Source organism: Mustela erminea, chromosome 8 (genome assembly GCF_009829155.1).
Source record: "Mustela erminea isolate mMusErm1 chromosome 8, mMusErm1.Pri, whole genome shotgun sequence".
NCBI classification, from domain to species: Eukaryota; Metazoa; Chordata; class Mammalia; order Carnivora; family Mustelidae; genus Mustela; species Mustela erminea.
The window spans coordinates 23,366,280-23,384,002 of NC_045621.1; the positions used below are offsets into that span (position 1 = coordinate 23,366,280).

Below are 17,723 nucleotides of genomic sequence, written 5' to 3' on the forward strand. Positions count from 1 at the left end.
TCAAAAACAAATAATTACTTGCTGCCCAATAAACAGTTTCACAGCATGTACTACATAAAACAGAACCCACGAATAATCCTTGAGCTGTCTGTAAGTTGCTAACTAGACATTTATATTTTGAAAATGACTATAGTGTTCTCCAATTATATTATTTAATACTGGCTAAATCTTTTTAAAATAAGAGATATAAATGCAACAGTAAATTAAGATTTTTGTATGTACTTATATGAATGATAAAATTAATCAGTATACAAATATGATTAAGAGGACAGGACAGATGCTTCAAATCTAAAGAACTGAAATTCATAACTTTACTTTGTAAATCTGATTTACCAACATTAATTTTTCAGTAACAAAGAGTTATTAATTGGTAAACCTTAGAAACTACCTTTCCACCTGCTATTGTATATTGTGGCGGTAAGGATGTTTTGCTTGGGTTTTGATTTTTGTGGAGGGAAGTGGTGCCCGATTTTAGTTTAGATTGTTCCCTACACTTAGTAGAAAGCAAAATGAGTAATTTCCAAGATAAATCACAAAACAGATTAGAGATATTTCCAATTACATCAATTATATCACTGATCACTTACCTAAGAGAAATGAAAATACACAACCAACTCTTTTAGGAACTGTACAGAGTTTCCTAGAACCCCTTCTAACTATTTGGTGCCTCCAATGAGCAAATACTATCTTCCTTTGGTGTATTCAAAGTCCGCTGTCATTATTATGTTAATTCAAATGCAGGTTATCAGAAATAACTTGGAATTTTCACAAAAACTCAGGACAGCTTGTTTGCCAAGTTTCGCAAAGCTCAACTCATTTCACATGCTTAAGAAGATAATCCCACTGGGGCACCTGGGTGGCTCAGTGGGTTAAGCCTCTGCTTTCGGCTCAGGTCATGATCTCAGGGTCCTGGGATCAAGCCCTACACCAGGCTCTCTGCTCAGCAGGGAGCCTGCTTCCCCCTCTCTCTCAGCTGTCTCTCTGCCTACCTGTGATCTCTCTTTCTCTCTCTGTCAAATAAATAAATAAATAATCTTAAAAAAAAATAATAATCCCAGGCAAAAGTTAATGTGATCTAAAATTGTTTTAAAAAGAGTAGATTCGATCTTCATGCTCAAGGGTAGAGAGAACTGTCTAGCCCCTAAGGAACTACAAAAGCAGTGAGAGGGGAATGAAAATGGTGAATGCCATTTCTACCCACCATGGTGACTCATGACCTGCCCCGCGGCCTCCATGCTGACATTCTGGAGATAGTTGTGGCAGCGTTCCTTGTGCTCCTCCAGTGAACTGCGCTGCTTGTAGCTTCGTCCACAGTAGTTGCACTTGTGAGGTTTACCCACTGCAAAGAGAACTCGAGATTAGTGGTGCTGTCAGTCTCATCCAAAGCAAAATTAACAACTGACTTTTGATAGTGTGGAGGAAGCATTTATATGCTTTTCAGACTCAAATCTCTTCCTCCTCCACACTCTGATTTAGGCAAGAAAAGCTAATAAATTTCTACCAAGGCTAAAAGACAGAAGATAAGGCAGATCGTACCTTTGGTGACAGGGGAAATACTGAATCAAATTCATGCTCTGACTGTATCCTAGATCATGAGGGGCTGATGATCAGTCTTCAAATTATCTGACTCGTAACACTAACTCGTTACACAATGCTCTCCGCTTTGACTCATTCAAAAGACAAATCAGGAGTGCCCTAGATACATGGTGAGAATTTTTTTTTTAATTTATTTTTTAGGGAAATAAGGACAGAATTTTTACTGAAGAAAACGAAAATGCAACAAATGGAATGTCATTGTTTAATGAAAAGATTATTCACCTTACGGTACCAAGGGCCCAAAAAGAATTTAAGTGATGAGAAAAAGTACAGATAAAAGCAGAGTTTCTCTTTTCTTTCCATCTTGGTAATAGCTCTTCACACATGCAAAACTTGGCAGCAGTTAAGTGTATTCTCCCACATCAGCACTGTTCTTACATTACCAAGAATCAGCCTACTAGGTGCTTTGAGCCAGGACTATTAACAATAACCACTGAAGTCCTAAACTATTTAGCTATATGATGATAGTAACATTTTCTTCTCCATCTTCTTTTTTTCTCTAATGCATTTCACATTCAGGAAATGAATTATTTCCTAGTAGCCAGAGTGTCATATCTCAGTATACCAGGTAAAATACTTCGATGCTCATGTTAAAAAAAAAAAGCAAAACAAAACAAAAAAACCTTCAAAGAATTGATGAAGAAAAATACCCTTATGGAAAGAGACATGTTTTACTGTATGCCAATTCACAAGGATATCACAGAGCACTTTGATTCTTGGTTTTGAATAAATACAGAAACAACAGGTCTGTGCCGAAGCCCTTGGTAGTAAAACATAGTGTGAATCAGGTCAGTGGCCCTCATCTGACACAGGAATCACTTTGTTTTGCCCAGAGGACAAAGACCACTCTTTTTCATAGTTAAAGATAGTATCCCTCACTCCAGTCACCTTACAAACCCACACTATGATACTGGTCACAAGTGGAATTGAAATACTGTAACAAGGCATTCAGAACTGCATAGATACTTCACCGTACTGATTAAGAACAAAAAACAAAAAATAAAATTCCACCCAATTTTTAAAATGTATTTGAGATGCACATAAACTCTGTTATTTCATGATCATAATTTTTGCAAATAGTTTTAAATAAAAGCTATCTAAAGCAGGATTAATCATTTCTAAAAATACTAAGCAAACAAAGATCTATTTTTTAGAACAAAGAATTTTTATATATTGAACCAAGTTTGTCTCTGATATTGTGAAGAATCTTTATCACTGTGTGAGAACATTAAAAACGACAAGAACCTACTTTTAGTCAAAAACATTTCATGAAAATAGTGTAAATATATTTGCATGTAGTTGCATTTTAAGATACGGAGTTACATATTACAAAAAGCTTCTGTTTGGTATCACTGTTACTTAATTTTGGGTTTTTTAGTACTGTTTCTCTAGAAATAAGTGAATTTTCCCTAAACAAGTCTACTAACTAATACTTACTAAGCACATACACTGGGCTCAATAGCCCATGTCAACTAGTTTCATCGTCTCTGTCTTCCTCTTTATCGGTCCTGTTGCACTGTGTCCTAGGATACCTGTTTTACTATGAACATATAATCCTATACTTTCTTCCCCTTATTTATATAAACCTGAAACCTTCTGAACTTCATTTAAACATAGCTCCCTTCCACTCCCCTTGGCTCAAACCCTCAGTGAACTTCTAACTCACCCACCCAGGAAGAAAAGGGTACTTGTACTTTTCTTGAAGTACTTGAAGAAAAGGGTACTGTTTTCAAAACTCAGTTTTTACTAACTTCATTTTTTGAGATCTATCCTTTCTGCTTTACTTCAGCTTCTCCCATTTGATATCTGTTTTAAAACATCAGTCTTTCCTCTTCATCCCAATTGAAGTGAACTGTTCTAGAAGTATTACTTCAGTTTCTCCAAAATCTTGATCTGGGTTCCACTGTAGCAATCCACATACTGGGCAACAACATACGTTGTAACTGTTTTCTCTCTAGGACATTTACTCTGGAAATGCTCCACTTTATCCTTCTGCCTCTCTCAACTAATACATATTTGTTAAATACTTATTACGTACCAACAACATTGTGATGAGGCTGGAATGTAACGTAGAGAACAAATTCTCCTGGTGCCTATGCTCATGCAAATGACTGGTGAGGAAGATAGACATTTAACAAATATACAAACAATATATTACAAATTGTGGTAGATTCTATAGAGCAAAAGAATGGTGTGTTAGCATAAAACAGGGAACCTAATTTAGTTCGAGAAGGTTGGACAGGAAGGTCTGCCTGAGGTAGGAACACTTCTGCTGATGACTGAAGGAAAAGTAAGTTAATCAGATAATGGGGGACGGGGGCACAGGGTGGAGGAGAGGCAGTGTTTCAGGATTTCCGGGAACTGCCATCTCCTTGTATTTGTTTTCATGTACTTAGCTCCTTCAAAGTCTAAATCATGCTCTTACTACTCTTTTGAAAATTGTTTTCAAACATTAGCCACAATCCTCGCCAGATCCAATGGCTCTACTAGCCCCACAGGACCACTTCCTGTCAGTTCTTTGATATTCCTTAAAAATCAAGTTCATGAAAATATTATTTACATTTTCTCCCTATAATAAGCTTATTTGCGTAATACTTATAAACCATGAGTTAATATGTATAACACATTATCTTGCATTTATTTTTATAAATATTATATTCTCACCATCTGAAACACCTTAATTCTGATATTACAGACATTTTTAGAAAGTCATCAATAGCTTCTGAATCACTAAATCTGGTGAACTTGGATTCTAAATCTTCCTAATTTCTTGGCCACTTTCAAATTTGCATTTGCCTTGAATCTCTTTGTTTTAGCTTCTGGGATCAGGTTCTGTGTTCCCCCTCACTGGCTTCTCAACCTCTTCCTACCTGGCAAATAGATACATAACTTCCGATTTTTTTCTCACTATAATAGTCTCCCTCCGTTCCCTCTCGATTAAGCCCTCATTTTCATGAAATGTCCAGATCCTGCCTGGAATAGTTTCCCATGTTTGTAAGCTGCTACTGGTCATTTACACCTTTATAGGATGATCTTGGTTAACCCAAAGATGAGTTTTCTCCTCTGTGCTCTCACTGTCCATAGTCTGATGATACATTACTTATGATTTCATTGTGATTATCCATATGGTATCTATTCATCTTCCTAGTTCCAAAAAAATGAGCTCTGTCCTAAGGACAAAGGTCATGTTTTACTCAATTTTGAAGTGATTGTGCTATGGTGGTTATTAAACACAGGAGATACTCAATACGTATTTGCTGAGTGACTGCACTTTAAACTCATACTTTCAAATGCCTTTTGGGTATTGCCTTGTGCTTATTCCTCTGAAATCTAAAATTCAACATATCCAAAATTATCTTCCTCCACAAAACTACTTCTTTATTCGGACTATTCTTTTGTCACTGTTACCACTGTTATAATAACCCGGATTCGCAACAGCCAGCTCCTTTTGTTGCCTCCTTATCCCTTTCCCATATCCAACTGCTGAATTATACAGACTCAACTCCTTCAATGTTTCTCAAGTTTATCCTTCCTTTTCAATCCCACAACCGATAAACAAGTTCAATTCTTCATTACTAGCCTACGCTGGCATAATAGATTTTAAACCAGGTGTTCTCTTGTGTAATTATTTAGTCCCCTCCTTAAAAACCCTTACTGACTCTTAACTTCTATCGAAGTCCAAATCCGTCTACCTGGCATCCAGTACACCACACTAACTGGTTCCGAAGCATACATCCCATCTTCTACCCCAGAATTCAGCCAAAATCACCTTGAGCTTTCACACTTGTGTCTTAGTTCTTTCTGGAATGGCTTCATACAATTTGGGTTTCTTGAAATTCCATATATCCTTCCATTCCCAAACTCCCTCATCTTCCATCTAAAAGTGATCTTTCCCATGAAAGAATCATAACCATATCAGCTCCACGCCTAGGAAGCATAATACTCTATTTGCGGCTGTTTATACACTCCTTTTGATCTCCCATGTTAGACTGTGGTCTTCTTGAGAAGCTAGAGCAATGTCTTACGTATTTTTGTAGCCTACAACAAGTTGAGTATGGTGATTTGTTCAGAGAAAGAACAGGTTGGCGTTTCATTAATGACATCATTTCCTCACTCTTTAAGTATTTTCCTCTCACTGATTTTCCTTAAATTTCACTAAATTTCCAATTTTCAAAGCAATATGTCTGTATAGAAAATACCAAAATTCACCAAAAAATTACTCATGATTTCACAATTTAGAAATAACTATCTTTAACATTTTTATCTTCTTGTATTTTTTCTGTACATGCAAAGACACAGTTTGTTATGAAACTGTGTGCCTTTATACACTGTATTTATACTCTACTTATTTTACTGAATATGTTTGAACATTTCCCTATGTTATAATACTTTTGTTGCGGAAGTTAGAGGACAATTTTTTTCCTAAATAGAATTATGATAATGTTGAATTACTTAGCTTGCATAGTATTCCTAGTCCTTTTCTTATTTAATAATTATTTCTCTTTTTACTCTAGTTATTTATGCCCACACCTGAAAAAAATCAAGTAGTCCCAAAGGGCATTTAATGAAATACACGGTCTCCACCTCTCTCCCCCACCCAATCTGATCGTAATCTATTCCTCTGTCCTCTTTTTGGATTTCTATTAGTTTGATGTTAGAACTTCTGGACTGATTCTTTAAATTTCTTATCTTGCCCCCCTCGTACTGATTGACCTTTTACTCTTTTGACTTTAAAAAATGTCCTCATCTTTTTCTTTGAATCTTTCTGCTAAGTGTTTCCTGGTTATCATGTATTTTAATTTCTAAGAGCTCTTTCCTGCTTTTTACTTTTTTTTTTTTTTTAAAATAGAAGTCTTCTGTTTTTTCTTGGGCACAAAACTTACCTCTCTGAGCCTTTTTTCTTTTTAACTTTTCTTCCCTCTTTATATTGTCTCTTTTCTCTGAGCTTGTTTCTTTTTATATTGTTCCCTGTATTGAAGGGCTTTCTTAAATGTCTAGTGCCTGAATATCTATTGTTCATTCATATTGAACAATGAGGTACTAAAAAGTTAACTGGAAGTTCAGGAAACATAAGTGAAGTTTGAGAACTATTGCAGTGTGATCTCTTTATTATTAGACTCCCATGTCTTCTCTTTCAATTCCCTTAGAGAAGATGCCTTCAATTTCTAACCCCAAGGGTGATATAAGCTGGATGTTTTGTGTCAAGGAATGGGGCCACAAATCCAAATGTTCAATTGTGGTTTTTTACAAAATCTCCTTGCTTGAAATTCTTTGTTTCCCCTCTACTCTCTCCTTTCCCTGGAGTTCCTAAGCCCGAATGCTTCCAATTCAATTTCTCCAAGAAATAAACATTTATTTTCCTGCGAGGGGAGGAGGAGGATTTCGTTGGCTGGCTGTACTGTGTGAGAGTAGCTCTGTGATCTAACAGTTTTGTATGCAGATTTTGAAATACCTTTATATTTGGTCCAAAGCTCCAACCCTGATTTCAACAACCCTGTTTCTTCTACTTTTCAGGATTCTCTGGTGCCAGTTAGCTTGATCTCATCCCGTATTCCCCTCTATAATCACTAAAGGTTTCAGTCTCGTCTTATTGTTACTATCCCTCCCTCTGTTTTCCTTCCTCCTCTTCGCTGCTATTCTATACTTTCCCACTGTCCTTGATCTGATGAATTTAAGCTTCTGGAAATGTCTACCGTGATTTTAGTGGAGTTTTAAGAAGGCGTAGAGACAGATGTAGCTTTTAATTTCATCATGTTTAAACAGCAATATACAATATCACTTTTGTTGTTGGTATAGTATAGTTCTGGAAGGATGGATCATACCTGCCCATTTAAAAAAAGGTGATTTACAAAGTGATTTAAAAAAAGTGACATGATATATTAGGAAAGCTTAGCCACCAAAAGAGTAATCACACATTAGTAAGACAGAATTTGTAGAAATGTAAAATTGCATATCTCCTCTTTTCTATTCTGTTATTTATTTAACTACTCTAACACAAAATTCCCTACCTATCTTCAAAAATGTTGTAGCTTAACCGTTTGCAATGGATCTCAAAATGTGAACTGTAGGCTACCTATGTTAGAATTCCCTGGAGTGTTTGTTGAAATGGAGATTCTTGGGTACCATGCTTGACCTAGAACTTCTGGGAGTGCTACCTGGAGGTCTGCATGTTAACAAACTTCCCAAGTGGCTGCTTACATACCTAAGTTGGAAATAGTGGTTTTATAGAATATCAGAAATCATCATGTTCTCTAAGTCTGCTTAAAAATTATTTTTAAGGTAAAGAACGTTTTTTCTTCACCTTACTATAATGATCTTAATTGTATTATCAAAGGAGTTGAAATTAACCTTATAAGAAATTTTGGGATTAAGATCTGAAAAGCCCTTGGATGAAGCTTCATTTTATTACCAGTAATAACACAAAAAAGAAATATTTTGATATGGAAGTGTACTCCTGTATGATGATTATATATTTTGAGGATAATGATACAGTTTAGTTTAAACTTTGCATCTATTCTCCTTCAAACTGACCTGTGTGCCTGAATTCTAAAATTCAAGGGGAAAGTGATTACTGAACCATTTCTCTTAAATTGCAAATTGTACTGTTATCTTTTTAGAGGGCTATATTATGTTATTTCACACTAGGGAAAACAGCATAGAAATTAACCATTTCCACTAATAAAAGATAAGTGGTTTGCCAGGGCACTGATCATGGGATTCTATCTTTCCCAATTTCCACAGGACCATAGTGAGTACCAAACGGAATATGTTGTCGAAACACAGCTAAAAACCATTAAGTCATCTTCCCCCTCTCTCTCCAACTATGACTTACATGAAGAGAAAACAGTTGAATTAGAGTTCCCACTTTCCTTACTTGATAAAGTCGGGCTTAATCACATGGTAACAGCTTTACACTGGCTCTTCTAAGCAACCATCTTCCTCACAAATATTTGTTACTCCTGAATTCTGAGTCATGATATATGCAGATTTTATTTTAAAAAAATCAGCATTATGGAGGTAAAATTTAGATAAAATCCATCCACTTTATACAATTCAAGGAGTTTAGAAGTATATTTAGTTGTGTAACCACAGCCACAATTAAAATACAGAACATGTCTATTTCCCTAAACATTTCTTTGTTCTTTGCACCAAATCTCCCTTTGTAACACCACTACTGTTTTGCCCTTTTTTTTTTTTTTTTTTAAAGGATTTCAAATAAACTCAGTCATGCAGTATGTAGGCCTATGTGTCTGGCTTCTTTCATTCAATGTGATGATTCTGAGATTCATTCATGCTGTTACATGTATTGGTAGTTTATTATTTTTACAGCTGAGCAGTTTTCATTATATGAATATACCACAGTTTTTTAATCTACTCATTAGTTTAGGTTGTTTCTAGTTTATGGCTCTTAGGAATAAGACTTCTACCAACACTTGCAGGCAGGTCTTTTTTAAAATATGGATATCCAATTGTTCTAGCTCCATTTATAGAAAATATTATCTTTCCTCCTTAAATTGTGTTAGGACCTTTGTTGAAAATCTATCCATAAACTAAAAGAATAGATACTACTAACACAGTTAGTCTTTAAATTAGGTAGTTTAAGTCATATGACTCTGAATTTTCTCTTCTCTCTAGAGAAGGAGAGGGGCAGGACAAGGAGAGGGAGAGGGAGAGAATCTTATGCAGGCTCTACACCCAGCATGGAGTCTGACATAGAACTCAGTCTCATAAGCCTGAGATCATGACCTGATCCAAAATCCAGAGTTGGATGCTTAACCAACTGAACCACCCAGATGTCACATGCTTTGTCAAAATTATTTTGGCTATTTTAGATGTTCTGTATTTCCAAACAAATTCTATAATCAGTTTGTTTAATTTCTACAAAAGATCCTGCTAGGATATTGACTGGGATTGTATTAAACTGATAGCTTTAATTTCCAGAGAATTAACATTTTAACAGTATTGAATCATTTAAACCACAATTATGACACATCTTACCACTTACTTAGGTCTTTAAATTCTCTCAGCATTTTTTTAAACTTTCCTTGCACAAAGTTACATAAATTTATCTCTATGTAATTCATGTATTTTGGATCCTATAACAAATCATGTTGCATTCTAAATTTCAGTTTCTAATTGTTCATTTTAAGCATATAGAAATAAGTCTGATTTCTTTATATTGATGTTGCTTCTTGCAATCTTAATCAAATCTCTCATTTTTAATTTTTGGGGGGTCGAGTCCTTGCTTTTTCTATATAGGTAGTTATATTATCTAAAACTAAATACAGTCTTACTTATTCCAATGCAATACTTATGTCTTTTATTTCTTTCTGTTGCCATACTGCATTGACAAGGCTCCTAGTACGATGCTGAATAGAAGTGGAAAGGTCAGACCTTCTTGACTTGTTCCTATTCTAAAGGGTAAACTTTCATTTACTAACAGTATAATGTAAGCTCAAAATTTTCCAAAAATGGCTTTTACCATATTGAGGAAGTTCTTTATGTTCTATTTCTGAGAATTTTTAAAAAATCATGAATAAATACTGAATTATGTCAAATGCTTTTTCTGTATTTATGAAGATGATTATAATCAATCAATCTTTCTCTCTTTCTTTCTTTTTGGTCTCTTAATATGGGGAATTATGCTGATATTCTTCTAATGTCAAATCAATTTTGGACTCCTGGGATAAACCCCAGTTGGTCATGATATGTTAGCCTTTTTTATGTATTTCTGGATCCTATTTGCTAAAATTTTGTTAAGGATTTCTTTTCCTGTGTTCATGAGGGATATGGTTATATACTATTCTTTTATTGCAGTGCCTTTGGTTTTAGCATCAGGGTAATGCTGAACTCAATCTGTATGGAAGCATTATTCCCCTTTCATTTGTTCCCTAATGTTTCCTTAAATTACTTCTTCCTTGAATGTTTGACAGAATTTACAAGTGAAGTAATGTGGAGTTTTCTTTGTGGGGAGGTTTTTAACTATAATGTCAATTTCTAGAAGAAATATAAGGCCATCATAGTATTTCTTTTTGAGTGAGCTTGAATAATTTCTGTATTTCAAGGAATTTATTTTATCCACTTGAATTTATTGACATAAACTTATTCATCATATACCTATATTATACTCCCAATGGCTATAGGAGTTTTAGTGACATCCAATGTTCATTTCTGATGTTGGTAAGTTCAGTATTATGTTTTTGTACTGACTGATCTTGGCTAGAGGTTTATCTATTTACTGATCTTTTCACAGAATCAGCCTTTGATTTCACTGATTTTTCTGTATCATATTCTTGTTTTCCCTTTAATTGATCTCTACCTTTAAAGTTATTTCCTTCCTCTGTATTCTCTAGATTTAATCTGCTATTCTTTTGTTCTATCTTAAGGAAGCTTAGTTAATTGGTTTTAGACCTTTCTTCTTTTTTAAAATATAAACACCTAATGCTGTCCATTTTCCTCTAGTATCATTTCTACTCTCATTATTTTCACATTTTCCTTTATATTCTTGAACATATGGAGTGTAATTATAACAAATGTTTTATCAACCTTGTCTGCTAATTTTACCAGTTGGGCATTTCTGGGTCTATTTCTATTGATTGAGTTTTCTACTCATTATGGGTAATATTTTCTGCCTTCTCTGCATATCTGTTAATTTTTAGTGTCATTCTAGATTTTGTGAGTTTTACATTAGTGGATTCTGGATTTTGTTGCACTTCTTTAGACTGTGGATCACTTATTCTGGTATGCCATTACATTACTTAGAATCCGTTCGACTTTTTTGATGTTTGCTTTTACACTTCAAGGCAGTTCCAGGGCATGCTTTAATCTAAAGGCTAATTTATTCCCAGTACCAAGGCAATAAACTTTCTGAGGATTTTACTCAATGACCTGATGATTACAAAATCTTTCCACACTGGCCGGAGAGAACTGACTATTCTCACTGTTGCATTAGCTCCAGGAATTGTTTGACCTTCTGTTTCCTTCCTTTTCCCAGCTGTACATAGTTTCTTCATAAAAATAGGTAGATCACTATTTAGCCAAAGAGTCAAAGGGGCTTCAGCAAAACTCCAGAGTTTTTTCTGTGCATTTTCCTCCTGATACTTGCTATACTCCAAGAACATTAGTCTCCATGAATTCTGATCTGTCTCCTCAAATCAGCAAGACTGACTGGCTCTTTTGGGTTTCCTGTTCCCAAGCATGGCTTGGAAATTGCTTCTAAGAAGTAAGCTAGGATAATCACAGGACTCACCACATTTGTTTTTCTACTCTTAGGAATCCTAGTCCTGCAGTGCCTGTTGTTGAATGTCTAAAAGTCATTTAATATATTGTGTCTGGTATTCTAATTGTTCAGGGTAGGGGGTAAATCTGGTTCCTAATACTTCATCATTATGTTTGAGAGCAAAAGTTATATATGTAATTGGGTTAAGTATTTAAAAAGTCACACTAACCTTGTAAATTTTGTTACCAATACAATTCAGGTAACTGAAATGAAGTTTATTATATATAAAGTTCTACAATATGTATTATAATAAATAATAATACATAGTATAATAAAGATTCTGAGACAGAAGATAGCAGGGTTAGTGTTCCCAACTCTCTCAGAAGTTAATATGTCGTTTCCTTTGATCTACCGTCCCTCACAAAAATCCTACACTAACAAAAAGAGAAGCATCAATATAACCTGTTAGAGATATGGAGATTACTGAACTGACCTGAGAAATAAATTATAAATTAAAGATGCAGTAAAGGAAATTTGATAATCCTGACAATTCAATTCAATTAGAAAAAAAATTTGCTAGCATTTGCTAGTATTTTTCTCCATCTGTCATTATTAGGAATAAATACCTGCCCCTGTACTAAAACCCCCATATACCTACCAAAAGGAAGAGCAAAGGAAGTAGCCATAAATAATTTTGAAGTAGGAATGTTTACCATAAATTCATAGGGTGTTATGAAGGTATATAGCACAATCAAGTCTTGTTCACTTATGTTTTCTTGAAATATGTCACTTCAAGAGTTATCCTAGTGAAACCTATAAAACAAATTACAATAGCACTAATATATGTGGTAAATGTTTTGTTCTTTATATAGATGTATGTATGTTTACACATAAACATGCAAGAAACCACATCTATATACAGAAATTATATTTACCATTTGTCACGATACATGTAAAATCAGCAACAGTATTATGCATATAGCACATTCATTTTCCTTTAATAAAACTAAAAGCACCCACCATCCTATAAATATTTATAATGCAAAAAATGGGAACTTGATATCTGATTTTACTTGACAATTGCTTACAGAATTAGAAATTAATCTGAAGAAGGATGAGCACTGAAATATGGTGCAATCAATAATTTTTTTTCAGTTTTTAGTATGTATAAGTTATACTTTGAATTAGTTGTCTACTTTATTGTATGAACCCTCTATATAAACAATTTTAATGTTCCTGATCCCTGTTGTTCTACTGCTGCCTCAAAAAGGATTTTGCCAATTCGTATTCATGCTATTAGTGTATGGGAAAGCCTTTTGACCATACTCTCAACCAGAACTCTGATTAAAATAATAATTCTCTAATGTGCTAGGCCTGCGATCCTTAAATTTTAATGGGACACTAAAGCACACTCTTGGGAAGGATATTGTAAAGCCAGATAAGCACAGGATATTTTAAATTTTTAAGGGAAATAATAATATTCAACATCCCTCAGACACCAAACAAACTACTTGCTCACAGTTTCAACATATCACATTACAGTCTTTTCAATGATTGTCACATCTTTATGAAGCTAGGTTTCAGGAGCTGCTGCAACACAAAGCGAGTACTGTGTGAAAATATATTTTTTCTATAAAAATATTTGGATACTAGTGGAGGTATTCAATCTGATTCCAAGATATGGGAAGTTGTGTAGTGTCCAACAAGGTGCACACTCCCATTAGTAAAAAATTGTGGCTGTTCAAGAATGAAATAAAAACATTATTTTGTCTTTCAATTTATGTGTATTTTCAGATTATTTTTTCCATTAATTGGCAAAACCTTTTCATTATCTATTATGTACCAAGCACCATTCAAAGAGCTGGGGATACATTAATAAACAAGACAGAGGATGTCCGTGACCTCATAGAGCTTACATTCAGATGACAATGGGAAGAGACAGGCAACATGTGCATGAACAAAAAATCCAAGATAATAAATGCAGATTCTGATTTAAGCTTTACAAGACTTTAAGATAGAGCAAGATCAAGAATGAGCAGGGGGATGTTCTAGGTAGGGTGCTTATGGAAGTCCACTCTAAGAAGAAGCTATTAAAAGCAAGTATCTGAAGGATAATGAGGCATCCATGCCAAGAACTGGGAAAGAGCTAAAGGAAGAGACTTCTAGGATCATCAGGGCAAAATCCCAAGAGTAGAAAGGAATAAAGGAGCCAAGGGTAGCAAAAAACACAGAGTGAGGGATAGAGTGATATATGATCAGACAGGAGAGGTGGGAAGCATTTCCCCTGGCTATGATAGGCAGTTTGAGTTTATTAGAAGAGCAATGGAAGGCCATTAAAAGATTTTATGCAGAGAAATCACATGATTTAAATAGGGTTTCTACAGAGAATTCTGGCTGCTATCTTGAGAATAGACTGGAAAGCAGGAGTATGGTAGCTGAGATCATAGACTCTGGGGTCAGGCAAAGCAAAGCTTATTTCCCAGCTTTTCCTGGGTAAAAGTTGAATAAAATATGCATATGTAGTCTTAATGATAAGATGTTTATTACATCAGAGCATAATTTTTTAAAAAGTACTCTCACAAAGATAATTTATACATGCTTGGATTTATTTTATTCTAAATTTCTGTATGTACTCAAGCTTTATGGAAATCTTCATTTATTTCAGTATGATACTTTAGTTTTGTTATACTGAGCATTTTTGTGTATGGATATGTCTGTGGTATGTTTAAAATCTAATCCAAATAGTATACATTGTGGGCAAAATATGAATAAAGACATTAGGTTAAAAATATAATAACCTCAATAAGGTAAAGCTTTATAAGAAGAACCATACATTTAATATTTAAAACTACAGAATGTAGGGATCTTAGGTAGCATCTCTTATTTACTTGTTTTAAAATTTTTTTTGAGTACAGTTGACACACAATGTTAAAATTAGTTTCAAGTGTACAACATAATGATTCAATTTCTCTATACATTAAGCTATGCTCACCCTCTTTAAATTGGACTTTCCTTAGCTGTAAAATAAGGCTCTTAAAATAGTGCTTGTCACAAGATAAGAGCCCATTAAATATTAGCCATTTACTTTAATTTTTGTAATGGACTGACATTTATCATTTATTAGGAAATAGATATAGCCACCACTGACCTCTACAAATCTTAAACTAACTTTCTAGTTAACGCAAGAATGTGCAACTGAAAGCACCCAAAGTTTCATTTATTCATTTGATACAGTATAAGGGATACAGATGCAAAACAGAGTAAGATTTCTTCTTTGAGATACTGAACGTAGGATCTTTCATTCTTATCTATATACTTATTATCGTCATGTTTCTGTATAAACTAAAGGGATTATTACTGTAATAAATTATTTATAATATCCTAAATAAAAATTTAATTATATTCTAAATATGTATTATATGATTATAATGACTGATATTGGTTTTTATATACCTCATTTGTAAGTTTTTTTTTTTTTTTTAAACCTTTTGGGAGTTTTCTTACAAGATTTGGCAAGATAGTACAGGCTGTGGATGAACAGGTTTTTTTTGACTCACATACACGGATCAAGTAGGAAAAATAAAAGGAGAGGGTGGAGGTTAGTTCACAAAAAAACAAAACAAAAACACAGTGTGATGTGCCCTTTTGGACACTGAGTAATGATGCTAGCATGCTGCCCTTCCACTTCTGCCATGAATTCAACAGTGCCAGTCCCACAGACTCAGGGACATGGAAGAGAAAATGTGAAATGGCCACGAAATCAGACTATCCATACCAACATCGATGCACGGTACAAAACTGAGCTAGTCAACTTGTAATGAGGACGATGTTTGTAGAAAACTGAGAAGAATGAGAACTAGGTCCAAAATTCTTGCTTATTTCTTTTTTTTAATTTTATTTTTTTCAGTATTCCAAAATTCACTGTTTATGTTTAGCTTATTTTATAAGAATTTCTGAAAATAGAAAAAGATAAGAAGGAAAGGTTCCAGCAGTAAACCAAACTAAGAATGCACCAAAGTACTATATCACATGAGTATGTATTATAAGAAGAAAGACCTCTTTAATAATTCCTTCTAGAAATGTATTTGAAATTTAAGGAAGCATGACAACTGATATTTGAAAAAAGATGAGCTCGTGTATGCTATTTAAAAAAAATTAATTTCTGAGGGATAGATAACGTAGAGTATATAATGATTATTGGTCTGGAAAAGAAAAGTGTTCTACTTACTGGATAGAAATCACACAGATCGTCTTACCAGCTAGCTTGACTGAAAGTGGTTTTTCCTTCCTGATCATATTTCAATGGGCAGGGCCATTAGGGTGTGTTTGAAGAGTCAGGAATAAAAATACTCATCCCATTCCCTCCCTCCAGTGTCTACTCCAAAGCATATAGAGAGGCACCATGGGCGTCATTATCAGGAGTTGGGTGAAATCAGCACAGCACAGTTATGCAAATCATGTGTGCAACTGACACTGCTTGTGTATTATCAGTGTAATCCACCTCTATGGAGCACCTCCAGGAAGGAAAGGAGGGGAGGGGGGTGGGGAAAGTTCACACTTGGGAGATCACCCAGAAAGTGGGCCAGATGCCAGGTCTACAATCAGGTGAAAACAGTTCCTTCTCATGGGAAGTCTGCAGGACAAATTATACTATAGTTAATGCATCATCACTATTATGCACGAGCTACAATAGATTCAATTTCTAAACCAGGGTAATTTAATCCAATATGTCCATCATTATCCTGGGCCATGGATTAGTATTTTTAAAATGGGTCTCTGACAAATCTGAGAGAAAAGTCATGATGATCTTGTTTCAAAATAATGTCAATATGAAAATAACTAATAATGATAATCTTTTAGGCAAGTACCTAATTTTCAGACATTTTTTATTCTTCAGTCATTTCACAAGTTGTTAATATCCCAAAGTCTATAACCTGCAGCTGTTCCATGTTATTCAAATAATTTTGTATGTAATACAAGCTAAAGGTACTTATTTACATACTTTTTTCTGGTAGTCATCTCAAAAAAATGAAGCAATACTGAAGCAAACATTTAAGGATTGGGGGGAAAAAACCTATGAAAAAGACAAAGAGTAGAAGGCAAAAGGAAACACAAGAGGAAAAGATTATTTAATGAAACAAGATGGAGAGTAATAACAAAGGCTATATGTACTTTAGAATCCCTTCTAGTTTATGGAATTCCTGACCAGTCAGCAATAAAAGGAAATGGTGTGGCTGTGGTAGTGAATCCTGTAGCAAGACATGACAATATATTTGAAAGCATTTCATTCTTATGATGAATTAACAGACTGTCCCATGTGAGAAGACTGAAAACTAGAGCATTTGACATTAAGTTGTTTCTTTAATAATACGGTCAAAGGTTAGCTCTGTCTCACTCTAAGCCAGATACTACTTTTGAGCTTTAAGAATCTGAAGATGAGGAGTGATCTCTTCAGTTGTCGGTTTCTCTGAGAGGAAGTAGTTTAAACTTTAAAAATGCCTGTTAGTTGATGGAATATTCTACTAAAGGCGAATGTTCAAATATATTAAAAAAACAGGCAAAGTCATAATATTTTATAGTTTCCTATAACAGTTAAAAGTGTAACTGAATAAAACATAAACTAGTGTTAAAAATAATAGAAATGTGTAAATGAGTTTGGGGCAGTACAGTATTTAACTGATAATGTTTTTAAAAAAATCAATACCGGGAACTAATACAAGTATTCAATACTTCTGAGCTATTTTTATGGAAAAAAAACTGGGATTACAGGATCTTTAAAAATAAAAAGGCAATCCTTGTATTGTAGAATTAAAAAAATGTATAGCGAGGGAGTTACTGTTTTAACAGTAGATATTTATATGATACATCTGGTCCAGTTGTTTTTTTATAGGACAAAATAGTTTTAAAC

General features: G+C 34.3%; 1 protein-coding gene across 16 annotated transcripts in view; it reads right to left on the bottom strand.

Annotated features, from left to right (window-relative positions):
- The window catches only part of IKZF2 (IKAROS family zinc finger 2), a 152,378-nt gene that overhangs the window by 15,212 nt on the left and 119,443 nt on the right, over positions 1-17,723 (bottom strand). For all 16 annotated transcript variants that reach the window (XM_032354700.1, XM_032354692.1, XM_032354703.1 and 13 more), the window contains one exon: positions 1,202-1,339. In XM_032354700.1, the coding sequence (XP_032210591.1) occupies positions 1,202-1,339 (138 nt within the window). The remainder of the gene's footprint in view (positions 1-1,201; positions 1,340-17,723) is intronic.